Source organism: Sus scrofa, chromosome 6 (genome assembly GCF_000003025.6).
Source record: "Sus scrofa isolate TJ Tabasco breed Duroc chromosome 6, Sscrofa11.1, whole genome shotgun sequence".
Taxonomy (NCBI): domain Eukaryota; kingdom Metazoa; phylum Chordata; class Mammalia; order Artiodactyla; family Suidae; genus Sus; species Sus scrofa.
Window position 1 is genome coordinate 85294596 of NC_010448.4, and position 14822 is coordinate 85309417.

The 14822-nt window shown below is 44.1% G+C and overlaps 2 protein-coding genes across 3 annotated transcripts in view; one reads left to right on the forward strand and one right to left on the reverse strand.

Annotated features, from left to right (window-relative positions):
• DNAJC8 (DnaJ heat shock protein family (Hsp40) member C8) overlaps nt 1–12427 on the reverse strand; it is a 28874-nt gene extending 16447 nt beyond the window's left edge. Inside the window, exons 1-3 of one of the 2 annotated variants that reach the window (XM_003356239.4) lie at nt 11901–12427; nt 10491–10710; nt 7854–7955 (exon numbers count right to left, since the gene is read on the reverse strand). In XM_003356239.4, the coding sequence (XP_003356287.1) occupies nt 7854–7955; nt 10491–10568 (180 nt within the window). In that variant the 5' untranslated portion in view covers nt 10569–10710; nt 11901–12427. Of the gene's footprint in view, nt 1–7853; nt 7956–10490; nt 10711–11900 lie in introns of those variants that run through there. The other variant, XM_021095664.1, reaches the window with a different exon arrangement.
• ATPIF1 (ATPase inhibitory factor 1) lies at nt 12647–14616 on the forward strand. The gene is made up of 3 exons (NM_001097486.1): nt 12647–12763; nt 12858–12949; nt 14351–14616. Exons 1-3 carry the CDS (start codon nt 12677–12679, stop codon nt 14496–14498), a joined length of 327 nt encoding a protein of 108 aa, NP_001090955.1. The 5' UTR covers nt 12647–12676; the 3' UTR covers nt 14499–14616.

Sequence of the window (14822 nt, forward strand, 5' to 3'; positions counted from 1 at the left end):
GTTCCTGTCTTGGCACAGTGGTGAACGAATGAGACTAGGAACCTTGAGGTTGCGGGTTCGGTCCCTGCCCTTGCTCAGTGGGTTAACGATCCGGCGTTGCCGTGAGCTGTGGTGTAGGTTGCAGACGCGGCTCGGATCCCACGTTGCTGTGGCTCTGGTGTAGACCTTCAGCTGTGGCTCCGATTCCACCCCTAGCCTGGGAACCTCCATGTGCTGCAGGAGCGGCCCAAGAAATAGCAAAAAGACAAAAATAAATAAATAAATAAAATAAAATAAAATAAAATAAAACAGCTATAATTGGAGTTCCCATCGTGGCTCAATGGTTAACGAATCCAACTAGGAACCATGAGGTTGCGGGTTTGGTCCCTGGCCTTGCTCAGTGGGTTAAGGATCCAGCATTGCCATGAGCTGTGGTGTAGGTCACAGACGAAGCTTGGATCCCACACTGCTGTGGCTCTGGCAAAGGCCGGCAAAGCTTCAATTCGATCCCTAACCTGAGAACCTCCATATGCTGCAGGTGCAGCCCTAGAAAAGATAGAAAGACAAAAAAAAAAAAAAAAAAAAAAAAAAAGCTATAGTTGAGATTTGTTTAAGATAACTGGAGCCATTTGAGTGTGAACTCTGTGCCAAATGTTAGTGAATTGCAGTAATGTTGTCTTCCCTAGGTGCAGCAATGGTGCTGTGATTACATGGAAATTTGTTCTTATTTTGAGGCGATCCATGGTAAGCAGTTAGTCATGAAGCATCAATGTCTGTAGCTTACTTCCAAATGATTTGGCAAAAATGAAGAGGGTATATATACAAACAAACACATACACTAAAAGTTATTTTTCCAAGAGTACACATATATATCATACGTGTACTGATCACTGGCAACAAATACTCACTGACTGCCTTCAAAGCTAGCTAATCCAACTTCTTTTCCATCTTTAAGAGCTGGAGGTGCCAGAGAGTTTCCACTGTGGCTCAGCAGGTTACACACCCAACTAGTATCCATGAGGATGAGGATTCGATGCCTGGCCTGGCTCAGTGGGTTAAGGAGCTGGTGTTGCCATGACCTGTGGTGTAGGGTGCAGATGTGGCTCAGATCCCAAGTTGCTGCGGCTGTGGCATAGGCTGGCAGCTGCAGTTTTGATTCGACTCCTAGCCTGGGAACTTTCATATGCGGTAGATGTGGCCCTAAAAAGCAGAAAAAAAAGAGTTGGAGGCGCCATATATGGCCCTGAAACACAGTAAAGACAATGGGTCTATACCTGTGGCCCAAACCTCTCTGCAGCCAGCTTTATTCATTCAGTACAAACTTGAGGAGCACCTGGGATCACTAGATACTGTGCTCACAACCATTCTCATGGAATTTAATGTCCACAAGGGAAGGAACAGATAAGTCACAAGTAATTCTCACCAAAATGATAAACATATGGCTCTAAGGAAGCACACAGGTCTATTCGATTCTTGGAAGATTTTTTTCCTGAATTCCTGCTATGTCTCAGGCTTTGGGGATACTGCAATAAAAACCCACAATCTTGGACCTCAGAAAATTAACTAATTATCACATGGAAACAAAAATGCTTGACTGTGGCATTTATATAAGTTCCTAAACTCGAACTGCAATAGTCTCCTTTGGGATCTGCAGTTTGAAAGAGGAATCCAGTCTTAGGTCACACCTGAATTCTCTGACCTGTTAATAATGTGCAAGTTCCAGAGTCCTTTGGGATGAATATCTTTCTTTCCAACGTGCTGTTTTAAACAAGATACAGAAAACAAAGTCTGTGGTGCTGCATTCTGGGGCTTTAAAGTTAAATAGAAAAAAAAGGAACAGGAAAAAGACTAAGCAAGGGCACAGGTTCACCTAAGCTTATGGAAGGAAGTGGGGGAGAACAATTTTAGAATGCCTAAGAAACATGCTTGCTTAATGGCTGAAGGTTAGAAATGTGTCCAAATAGGGAGCTGTAGAGATGGCAGGAAGAGGGGGGAAAAATGCCCCTAGATTAGGATTCCTGTAATAAGACCCCTTAGAGTCCCATTCTAATTTCTCCCTTTTCTACCTGCTGCTCAGTAAATCAGTACATAGGAACAGGACTACTCACATTTCAATTTATAGCTGAGAGGACAGCTATTACTGTATCACTTCTCCTTACTAGAAAAAGACCAGTCTGCTTACCTCTGCAGAAAAATCTGATTCATTCAGAGGTCTTGATAGTAGTACATGAAAAAACAGAAGTTAATGATTTCTTAAATTGCTAGGATCACCTAATTCTGACTTAAAAGCCAAAAAGCAACTTTTTAAGAAGACAATGACGTTGGGAGAGGAAGGAATAAATTAGGAATTTGGGGTTACTACTACTATATATTAGATATAGAAAACAGATAACCAACAAGAACCTACTTTATAGCACAAGGAACTACAGTCAATACTTGTATAATGGAAATGAATCCACAAAAGAACATACAGGAGTTCACTGTGCTCAGCAGGTTAAGGATCCAGCGTTGTCACTGCTGTGGTGTGGGAATCTGCCTGGGAATCTCTGCATGTCAAGGGCATGGCCAAAAAAAAGAATTTATGTGTACACACAAACACACAGTTCTGATCTGATCCCTGGCCTGGGAATTCCATATGCAATAAGGCAGCCAAAAAAAAAAGTATGACTTGAAGTTCCCATCATGGCTTGGCAGAAACAAATCTGACTAGCCTCCATGAGGACAGAGGTTTGATCCCTGGCCTTGCTCGGTGGGTTAAGGATCCGGCATTGTTGTGAGCTGTGGTGTAGGTTGCAGATGTGGCCTGGATCCTGTGTTGCTGTGGCAGTGGCGTAGGCCAGCACCTACAGCTCTGATTCGACCCCTACCCTGAGAATTTACATATGCTGAGGGTGCGGCCCTAAAAACACATGTGCGCGCGTGCACACACACACACACACACACACACACAAAGTACAACTAAATGGAAAGAACATGCCATCAAATTCTGTATCACCTTTCAGACATATTATCTCCCTCTATGCCCTCCCCAAATCATAGCAAAATACTCTTAAGCTTTTCACCTCCTTCTTCCCTTTCAAATACATTAGGTGGGGCAGGGCAAAGTACACATCTATTTTGGGTGGAGAGTCAAGATGGCCTAGAATAGAGAGCCCAATTGGGACAAAGACAGTAACCACATGGGAACACTGGCCAGTCACACAGTGCTGGAGCCCAAACGAGGTGAGAAAAGCATTCACAGAAGGGTAACCTAACACTGTGCCAAAACGGTTGAGGAGGACATCTCCTTGGACAGGTAGCTCGCCATAGGTTGTTAGAACCTAAGCAGGTGAAACTGTCAATATGGGAGGATAGCCCAGTGCAAGGTCTCGAAGCCCAAGAGGGATGAAGAAGGCATTTCCACGGAGGTAGAGCCCAACACAGGGTGGCTGAGACCAAGCAGGGTAAGGAGAATGTTCACAAGGGAAGATGGCCTGGCAGAGGGTACAGGAGTCCAAGCAAGGACATCTCCACAAAGGGGTGGCCCAGCATGTGATGTGGAAGCCTGTGCATGGAGAGGTTGGTGAGGTGAATGCCCGTGTAGGAGGGCATCCAGTGTAACAGGGCAGCCCAACTCAAGGTAGAGGAGCCCAAGTACAACTGGCAAAGAGAGGTGGAACCTGAACAGAGAGAAGGGGACCTCCGGGCAGGGAGGTGACCCAGAGTGTGGAATCAGAGCCCAAGTAAGATGAGGTGGGTGTACCCAGAAGAAAGTGGCCTGACACAGGATGTCAAAGCCAGAGCAGGGTAGGAAGCATGCCTGCTTGGTGGGGAGATTGCTGGAGCCCAAGAGCAATGACGAGAGCTCCCAGGGACTGAAGGGTAGGCACAGGCAGCCAAAGGCAGGTGAAAAACATATCCACAATGAAGGAAGACCTGGAAGCGGAGTTTAGAGCTCAGGATGGGGAGAAGGATTTCTGCACAGTGAGGCAACCCAGTGTTAGTGTCTGAAAGCAGCAGAATGAGGACGGCATTCACATGAGGGAAGGAGTGGCAATGGGAGATCAGCTGCATACAGGAGGATCGATTAAATATATATTACAGATAGTGGGAACCAGATTTCTCACTATCAGACAAGGGAGCTATGAACATGGAAAGTAAAAAAAAAACCTACAATAAACCCTGTTGGGGAGTTCCTGTTGTGGCTCAGTGAACCCGACTAGCATCCATGAGGATGCAGGTTCGATCCCTGGCCTCGCTCAGTGGGTTAGGATCTGGCGTTGCCATGAGCTGTGATGTAGGTTGCAGACGTGGCTCAAATCCCACATTGCTGTGGCTGTGGCGTAGGCCAGCGGCTACAGCTCCGACTGGAACCCTAGGCTGGGAGTCTCCATATACTGCCAGTGCAGCCCGAAAAGACAAAAAAAGACAAAAAGAAAAAAAAAAGAATAAACCCTGTGGTATTGGATTGAAATTCTATGTAAATATGTGTACGTGTATGTGTACACACACACACCCACACCCACACACACACTCTCACTGGCCCTATTTACCAATAGAGTCTGAGAGAAGGGACATCCCAATGGCAATGGGTATACCAAGCACCCAAATCTTTTTTTTTTTTTTTTTGTCTTTTTAGGGCCACACCCATGGCACATGAAGGTTCCCAAGCTAGAGGACAAACTGGAGCTGGAGCTGTCAGCCTACACCACAGCCACAGCAACACAGGATCTGAGCCAAGTTTGCAATCTACACCACAGCTCACAACAATGCCAGATCCTTAACCCACTGAGCAAAGCCAGGGATCAAACCCATGTCCCCATGGATACTAGTCAGGTTCATTAACCACCAAGCCACAATAGGAACTCCCAAGCACCCAAATCTTGATTTCTAAATATTACTCTTCATTAAAAGGAATCAGAGCGCCTCAGTAAAATGGTTAACTCCTGGCTAGGTCAGGAAAAGCACAATAATGCCTAGTAATCCAAGAATGAAGACATATCAAAAAGACAAGAGCTGGCTTGAAAGTAACCTACTGGCCAAATCTGGGACATTTGTGCATCAAAATAAACAACAGAGAAATATAACCTGTTGAACAAAACAGGAAACCCCAAGTCTCTACTGACAAACGTAGAGACATTTTGATAAGGAAATACTTATCAATTACAAAGGGAAAAAAAATTAACTTCATGAACAAACCTAGCAGGCATCATGTGATCAAGTTAACATCACTAGTAACCAGATAAATCAGAATCATGCACCACTTTACAAGTCACAAAGAGAGGAATTCAGTATTGTCTCTGCTATTCCTGTCAACATTGCATAAACTGAATCTAATGTGAAGAAACATCAAACAAACTCAAGCTGAGAAAGATGCTATAAAATAACTGGCCTTCAGAAATGCCGAAGTCATGAAAGTCAAGGAAAGACTGAGCAGCTGTTTCAGACTGAAGGAAACTAAAAAGACAGGACAATTAAATGTAACAGAACCCTAGTCAGGTTCATTACCACTGAGCCACTATGGGAACTCCTTGAGATTATTTTAAAATGAAAATACTATTGGAGTTCCTGTTGTGGCTCAGCGGAAACGAATCTGACTAGCATCCATGAGGATGCAAGGTTCGATCCCTGGCCTAGTTCAGTGGGTTAAGGATCTGGCATTGCCGTGAGTTATGGTGTAGGTCGTAGACGTGGCTCAGATCCCATGGTTGCTGTGGCTATGGCGTAGGCCAGCAGCTACAGCTCCGATTCAATCCCTAGCCTGGGAACCTCCATATGCTGCAGGTGCATCCCTAAAAAGACATTAAAAAAGAAAAGAAAAGAAAAATAAACAAATAAATAAGATGAAAACATTCTTGAAAAATTACTCTTCAAAAACAGAAATGGAGAGTTCCCATTGTGGTGCAGCAGAAACTAATCCATCTAGTGACCATGAGGTTTCGAGTTCAAGCCCTGGCATTGCTGTGGCTGTGGCTGCAGCTGCAGCTCCAATTCAACCCCTAGCCTGGGAACCTCCATGTATCACAAGTGCAGCCCTAAAAAGACATAAAAAAAAAATAAAAAAACTTCTAGAAATGGAGAATGGTGATGGCTGCACAACACTGTGAATGTACTTAATGCCACTTAAACTATACTCTTAAAAATGGTTAAAACGGTTAATTTTATGTTATGTATGTTTTACGATTTTAAAAAATGGGGGAAAAGTTTTTTTTCTTCCTTTTTCTCTTTTTTTGCACATCCTGTGGCATCTGGAGTTCCCAAGACAAGGATCAGATCTGAGCCTCAGTTGCCACCTACACCACAGTTGTGGCAATGCAGGATCCTTTAACCCACTGTGTCAGGCCATGCATCAAACTCAAGTTCTACTGATGATCCGGCTGCACCACAGCAGGAACTCCAGGAAAAAGTTTTTGATAAGTGCTCAGTAAGTGTTTTTTATAAGATGTAACAACACTCATTTCAAATTTATTTGTAATTGCAAACAATGAGAAACGAGTTGGAGTTCCCATTGTGACTCAGTGGTAACAAACCCAACTAGTATCCCTGGCCTTGCTCAGTGGGTTAAGAATCCGGCATTGCCATGAGCTGTGGTAAAGGTGGCAGACACAGCTCAGATCCAGCGTTGCTGCGTTGCTGTGGCTGTGTTGTAGGCCAGCAGCTACAGTTACAATTCAATCCCAGCCTAGGAACTTCCAAATGGCCTTTAAAAAAAAAAAAAAAGAAAGAAAAAAAGAAACGAGTTTATCCTACTATAAAGGAATTTTTAAAATAATAACTATAAAGATTTTTTAAAGTGTATAAAAATAGTTTCTGTAACAATACAGCATTTAAAATGGCATGAAGTGGGAGTTCCCATCTTGGCGCAGTGGAAACGAATCTGACTAGGAACCATGAGGTTGCAGGTTCGATCCCCGGCCTTGCTTCGTGGGCTAAGGATCCGGTGTTGCTGTGAGCTGTGGTGTAGATTGCAGATGTGGCTCAGATGTGGCATTGCTGCAGCTCTGGCGAAGGCCAGCAGCAACAGCTCCAATTAGACCCCTAGCCTGGGAACCTCCATATGCCGCAGGTGCAGCCCTAAAAAGACAAAACAAAATAAAATAGCATGAAGTGTATGACCCTCGTTTTTAAATAGAACTTAAATAAAACAGGTTAAGTATAAACAGGTGTTTTCTTAGGTGGGATTATACCTATTTATTTATTCCTTTTTTTGTCTTTTTGCCTTTTCTAGGGCTGCTCCCATGGCATATGGAGGTTTCCAGGCTAGAGGTGGAATCGGACCTGTAGCTGCCAGCCTATGCCACAGCTACAGCGTGCAGGACCCAAGCCGTGTCTGCAACCTACACCACAGCTCACGGCAACGATGGATCCTTAACCCACTGAGCAAGGCCAGGATTGAACCTGCAACCTCATGGTTCCTAGTCGGATTTCTTAACCACTGTGCCATGACGGGCACTCCATGCTTATTTATTCTTGCTTTCTCTATTTTTCTCATTTTTACATAAAATATAGTTTATTTTTATAATCAGGAAACATTTAAAGTTATAAAAACTAAGGAAACCCAAAAGTGTATTTGCTTGCCTAAAATCTTGTGATCATTTTATGGTGGTTAGGGTTAGGGTTAGATTTTTTACTGTGGTGAAAGAGAAAAGTTTTAACAAGCAAATTAAAGCAAAGACCATAAATTCAATCAAGGATAGCTATCCCTTCACATCTGAAAATAAATCCATATTACATTTGGGATACTAAAAGATGAGAGTGAGCTCTACACACAATAAAATCACCCAAGTTCAATTCCAACTATGCACAGTACAAATTAGGTGAGTGTTCTGATGTACGTCTGCCTGTAGTTGTGTAAAGTTCTCTACCACTGGCCACAGCAACACCAGACAGCTCACCTCAAATGGGTTCAAGTTGAAGTAGGAGGAACCAGGACGAGTCAATCTTTCAATCTGATTTTTAGACGTTAGAACCGAATCTCTCTTCTCTATTTGTTTCACCTAAAATGTAAGGGATAAAAATTTCATTAGTAAAGCTCAATAATGAACTCTGAAGTATCATCTTAACAAGTACTCATTGACATGTTCAGCAAACATTTATATGCGTGTTCACATGTTCAAGATATTTTGCTACAACAGCTACCACTTACTGAATTTTAATATAATGTAAAAAACTTTACAGGTATTTATTCCTTTCAACAATCTCATACAATAGGTACCAGCATTATCCCCATTTTGCAGATAAGAAAACTGAGAGTTAGGGTAACTGACTTATAACCATCCAAATTTTAACCCCACAGCAAACTCCAGAGTAGACAACAAGAAGATTCAAGGATAAATAAGTCACAGCCACCACTTCAAAGAGCTTCCACTCTAAAGATGGAAGGTGCACTTGTGAGCATTCATACCTAATTTACAACTTTTTAAGAGAAGAAAAATATAGTTACACTGAAATACACACTAAAAGTAGCACCAAAGAAGTATGTGGGGGGGGAGCAGATACCTTGGCCTTTTTAAGTCTATTAGAGTTAGAAAAATCCATGACCTGAGACAATGTTAAGGAGAACAAGCACCAGGTAGTCCTAGGAAAAACCCCTGGTGCCGCTGTCAGAACTGAAATTTTAGTTGGAATGAATCTCTGGTATATTATACACCATCTCTATTTCTAGGGCCAAGACAAATTTGGAAAGGATTTCAATAACATAAGCTAATCCTTCCCAACATCTTCCCTCCTCACTCTTTTGTAAAACAGCATGCCACTCCCCTCCATACTCTTTTTCCCCAGACTTATTTTTCCTCATAGCACTTACCACTTACCTGACACTACCTTGTATATACGTTCATTGTTTATCCTTCTCTACAGAATGCAAGCTGTACGAAGACAGGATTTTTTCTCTCTGTTGTTCTCTACCATATCTCCAGAAACTAAACAGTACACTAGTCCATATCAGGTGCTCAATAAACATTAGCTGAATGATGATTAAAGGGTCCTCCTTTACTTTCTCTCATCCAATTAAACCCAGGACAGCTTTTGCTTAAACCAAGAAACAGTAAGTAAAATAAGTTCCACTATAATTGCTGAGTAGTCATTAGAAGCCAGTAAACTGGTACCAGAGTATTAACATTTTCAAGTGAATTAAGCATTTCAAAAGGACTGACTACAGTGGATGTGCTAATTTCCATTTTTAAATTTAATATTTTTGGGGGGATTTTTTTGTTTGTTTTTTGTCTTTTGTCTTTTTAGGGCCGCATCTGTGGCCTATGGAGGTTCCCAGACTAGCAGTCCAATCAGAGCTACAGCTGCTGGCCTACGCCACAGCCACAGCAATGTGGGATCTAAGCGACATCTGCGACCTACACCACAGTTCACAGCAATGCTGGATCCTTAACCCACTGAGCAAGGCCAAGGATCGAACCCACAACCTCATGGTTACTGGTCGGGTTAGTTAACCACTTAGCCACCTAAACTTAACATTAGCCTAAACTTAATATTTTGGAGAAACAAATATATAACAAGCACTGTCACAAATACCACAGATAAAAAATGAATGTGACATGGTGCTTAACTCTGAGTACTTCAAAGCCAGGTGTGGAGCAACTCCATTCTTCAAATCTATGCCAACTTGAAAAGGTCCACTTTCATCCTTGTTTTAACTCCTACAAAGATGTTTCTGCTTTATATTTTATGAAAAAACCCTTTCTCATATTTAATCCTCAATAAAACTCTTGTTTTAATATTAACTCCTGTTCTACAGACGTTAAAACTGAGGATTAGCAATATTAAGGCCTTCAAATGATTCAGTCACAGTCACTTCAACTACCTTGCACGAATCCAACCCGTGATCCTCTGACTCCAAAAGCCATGATTTTCTTTCATTTATCCATTCACTTATTTATTCATTCATTCTTTTACCCAACAAATACACACTGAGCAACCATGTCCTAGGCTCTGGAGATGCGACAGTAAAGAAGACTCAGACCAAATTCACTCCTGTGCTAACATGATACCAAGCTGTTATCCGCTGTAAGAACCGAACAAATTATTTCACCTCCCTTAAGCTCAGGTTTGTCATCTGTAAGATGGAGATAATGCCTACTTGGTATGATGCATAACGCCTTGCGTTCGCAAATGGCAAAAATAACTACTAATAAAATTTACTGCAGTGTACTATGAGTAGAGAGTGCTTCCGTTTAAAATAAAAATGGGGGCCAAGCCGGTTAAGTTGTCCCCAGGAGGGCCCAGCCTCCCAACGACTAAGTGGACTTGGGGAACTCTGCACGCGCCCAGGCGCTTCGTTGGCCACACAGGCCGCCTAGCCGCAGACGCCGAACCCGCGCTCCTTTTTCGTTGTCCATAGGATCCTCCCGCTGCATGGGGAAAAGACGTACAAACACTCCCGGCCCCCCACCGCCCCAAAGGCCAGACAGGAGGGGCAGCCCAACTGTCCAGGCCAGAAGGATCACTGCCTTCGCCCGCTGGGAGGGAAGCGCCCGGCCGAGTCGCCCCGGTGCCAGCATTCTTCACTCTGTGCTCACCTCGCTGTAGAAGGTCATAAAAGCTTCCTCTGTGCTGCCTCCGCCACCCGAAGCCCCACTCTCCCCTGGAGCCGCCATTTCCCCCGGCCCAGCCACCACGTGACTCTTCTGCGCAGGCGCCACCTCACATGAGTCTTATAGGTCGGCCTCTCTAGCCCCGCCTCCTTTCTTGCGATCCTTAAAGGGCTCGTAGCCCAGTCAGACGTCTCTAAGTAAACTCCTTTTTAAATTAAGGTAAAATACACATGATATACAACCAACCACTTTAAAATGAACAATCCAGTGGCCTTTAGTACAGAAACAGTGTTATGCAACTACCACCTCTATCTAGTTCCAAAAGAGTTGCAACATCTCAAGAGGATATCTGGCCCCTATAAAGCAGTTCCTCTCCATACTTTCCAACCCGTCACAACACCAATCTGTGTTCTGTTTCGCGGACTTAGTTATTCCCTACATTTCATATAAATGCCGTTTATCCAATATGTGACATTCTGTGTCTGGCTTACTTCCCTTAGTATGATGTTCTCAAGGTTCATTCAAGGCATTGCATATATCATGACTTCATTATTTTTTTGGTTGAATAGTATTCTACTGTATGTATATACCACAATTTGTTTATACATTCATCAGCTGATGGACATTACATTTGGGTTGTTTCCATCTTTGGGCTGTTGTGAAATAGTGCTACTATGAACATGTGTATGAGTATCCGTTTCCAATGGGGGGGGATATACCTAGAAATGAAGTTGCAGAGTCATACGGTAATTCTATATTTAACCTTTTGAGCAACTGCCAAGCTGTTTTCCACAGTAGCTAACCCATTGGAGGGCTACAATTTCTCCACATCCTCACCAATGCTTATTATTTTCCATTTTTTAAAAAATTATAGCCTGCATCATAGTGCTTGGATCAATCTTTTGCACAAACTCAGCAGGACCCTCCACTGGATACCACCTAGGAAACAATCAAAAAATAGTAGTATCTGAGGACTAAAATCAGAGTGTCTGAAATGGGAATGGCCCTTAAATATATAGAAACACTCCAAATTTTTATCACCAGGTAGCAGGCTTATGAGTGATTATTATTTGTTTCCTGCTTTTGTGTTTTTCCAAGTTTTCTGTAATGAACATTTGGAAATGTACCTTGCAGCCATTTCCTTCTACTTAAGTCATATAACCCAGGGCTGGTATTTTTCAAACCAAAAGATGATCAATAAAAACAGTTCCACACTTTCATAGAAAGCCAAGGAAGATATTTTTAAAGTCATGAATAAGATCTAGCCCAACCCTCTCATCTAAAGGAGAAAAAATTGGGCCCAGAAAAGGAAAATAACCCAGGCAAAGGCCATAAACTACTATTATCTTGATCACATTTGTTAGATGGCCAAGGAAGGTCAAGGCAAAGCCTTACCTAGACTCTGCTTTTCCTCTTCATTGCATCACATTGCCAAAAGTCCTGTTATACAGCCCATTTGATAACATATCAATGCATCCTGCAAATATTAATTCAAAGCCTACTTGACTGACCAAGGCCCTATTAACTTCATAAGATCAAAGGTGCAAGAGAGAAAGAACAAAATAGGAGGCTAAGATAGGAGGTCAGGGAAGTTTTCTCTGAACTGACATTTAAACTGAGACTTGAGAGTGAAATGCCATCGCAACTAAAGAACACTAACCATATACACATACTTTTTTAAGAAAATTTGCTCACAAGTCTTGATGACTAAGTCAAGGAATCCTGGACAAAGCTGCCCACTCTCACTAGCGTAGTACCCATCTTATTGATGCTAGTAGTCCAGGAAAGGGAAGACTTCCTTTGGGTGTTTAAAAATAACAACTTTAGGATTGGAATCGTAAGGGAGGGATGGACACATGCCTAAATCTAATAGCTTCAGGAGCCGAAATCTCGCCTTCTGACCCTCTGCTCCTGTTTTTCCCAATCTCCTCCATTGCTTTCCTCCAGTCCTTTGACCCTGGAGCCCTTGCGAGTGGTTGGCTAAGAATAGGCCCGCCTCTCGGTCAGGATTCGCTGTAAGCCACAGGAACCCCGCCTCCCCCTCTCATGATTCGCTATTCCTGGGTTCATCCCGCCTCTCCAGAGAAACAATTGGCTTCCCGGCCAGCAGCGCCGTTAGCGTACAGAGGAGCTGCACCTCGGGTCACTGGAGAGGTACTGCACTGACAGCAATGGCAGCCACGGCGTTGGCGGTGCGCTCGCGGATCGGCGCGTGGAGTGTCTGGGCCATGCAAAGCCGAGGCTTCAGCTCTGATACGGTACGCCGGCGGCAGTGCCCGCTACCCCATCCCTGAGCGGGGACTCCCATCTCTCCCTCCTCGCCTTTACCAATGCTCCGGTCTCTCTCCGCAGCCAGAGGGTGTCCGCTCCGGTGCGGGTGCAGTCCGGGACGCCGGTGGAGCCTTCGGAAAGAAAGAGCAGGCTGATGAGGAACGATACTTCCGGTGAGAGCCAAGGGGCCCAGAGACCAGCCCTGGAAGTCTCACGGCCTTCCAGTCCTTCTTAAACTGCCAACGGCCCCACCCTGCTGCCCTCCCTGGTGTTCTGTGGCGTCCCATCTCCCAACAGAACTTCCCAGCCCCGACCCACTACACTCATCGTTTGATGGCCCTACTGTTGCCACCTATAGGGCGTTCCCACTGCCCTGCCGAATCCCAAGGCCCCCAAACCCAAGACATTTCCACCTGCGAGTCTTCAGAATTCGCCAACACGGCTCAATTCTTCCTGAATCATTTACCATCTCCGCCCGTGGAGTTCTCTCCGCGTCATGCGAAACGCCCCCCAGATTCCTCCCAGAGAGTCTAGATCCGAAGGTTCCAATTACGTGCAGACCCTCTGAGCCTATCCCTCCGGCCTCCCCCACCCATCACCCAGGCCTTCGCTTTGCTAGCCCGCATGGATGGATTCCCTGACCTCAGACCCTCTCAGCCATTTCTAGATCCTCACACCTCTCCAACTTGCCTGAGCTAGTGGGTTGCAGGAGCATGTGGCAGCTGCTCCTGGTTGGAACCCTCCCCGCTTCTTGTGGGCTGGGCCTATATACTCTGTTTACCAACCTTGAGTTATCTCACAGGGACTGCTAACCACAGTGAGGAGCAGTGTGGAATTAATCTCGATTCTTGGCCTATCTTCTCACTTCTACCCTCTCCTGCTCACTCTTAAGAATTATCACCATAACAGCTACCATACCAGAGAGACAAGGTGCAGCCCTTAGAGACCTCTAATTGGCCTCCTACATTTTATAGTTAAGGAAAACTGAGGCCCATATATGGCCGAACCAACGTTTGAATCATCCCTTCTTGAGACCTACATTGGACTGCCAGGCATTGCAAGAGTCCCCTTCTTTTTTTTTTTTTTTTTTTTCCCCCTTCATTTTGACCTTTACAGTGGGCCTTGCATTTCCCAGGCAAAGAAAACTGGGATAGGACACATATATTTGTCCTTTAACGGTACCCCATTGTACATTCCCCCCACCGTTTGCTCTTTTTTCACCCCAAAAGGGATTCTATGTGTTATTCTCTAATAAGTCCCCCTATTAGAGACTTATGTCACACCTTTCTGGAGTTTTCTACTCTAAAAAGGACTCTGAAGGGAATTGCTCCTTAGTGGTGAAATTTCAGACACTGGCACCAGGAAAATGGAATCATTATGGCCATCTAGAAATGATACATCTTAAGATGGAATATTCTTTTGTAGCGGGGCCTGAGAGGGTAGAAGAGGATGACCAGCCAGACCCCAATGGGATTGGGACTCCTGTTCTTTACCTTAGGTATTTCAGGTTATGCTTAGAGATCTCTTTAGGGTGAAGGATTAGGATTAAACCAAGAGCCACTGTGTCCTTGTAGAGCTCGGGCTAGAGAACAACTGGCAGCCTTGAAGAAACATCATGAAAATGAGATCTCTCATCACGTGAAGGAGATTGAGCGCCTGCAGAAAGAAATTGAGCGGCACAAGCAGTCAATCAAGAAACTGAAAAATGATGATGATGATTAAGTGCACACAGTTACCCATAAAATGGGCACCTGTTATTGCCCACTTCTATGTAGCCATCATTCTGGTTTTAATTAATAGCTATCTGTGTGCTGCCAACAAATTACAATAAATTGTATCAGTGCACTGTGTCTAATGCCTTCTACTATCTGCAGAGGGGTAGGGGAGCACACTGCTGGACCACTAGAATAAATCAGACAGGGTTCCTGAGGTAGGGGACTGGGAGATGAAGCACAGTGTGATGAGTGCTGTGCAACATGAGGTTACTGGTGTGACACAGAATGGAAAGGCCCCTTTCCATGTCTTAACGCCAGTCAAGTTATTCAG

What these genes read in the sequence shown, in the direction of transcription:
- ATPIF1 (NM_001097486.1), top strand. Translation starts at nt 12,677, where the DNA reads ATGGCAGCCACGGCGTTGGCGGTGCGCTCGCGGATCGGCGCGTGGAGT. An exon ending in GAGGCTTCAGCTCTGATACG is followed by an intron (nt 12,764 to 12,857) that starts GTACGCCGGCGG and finishes CTCTCTCCGCAG; the next exon opens with CCAGAGGGTGTCCGCTCCGG. An exon ending in GATGAGGAACGATACTTCCG is followed by an intron (nt 12,950 to 14,350) that starts GTGAGAGCCAAG and finishes GTGTCCTTGTAG; the next exon opens with AGCTCGGGCTAGAGAACAAC.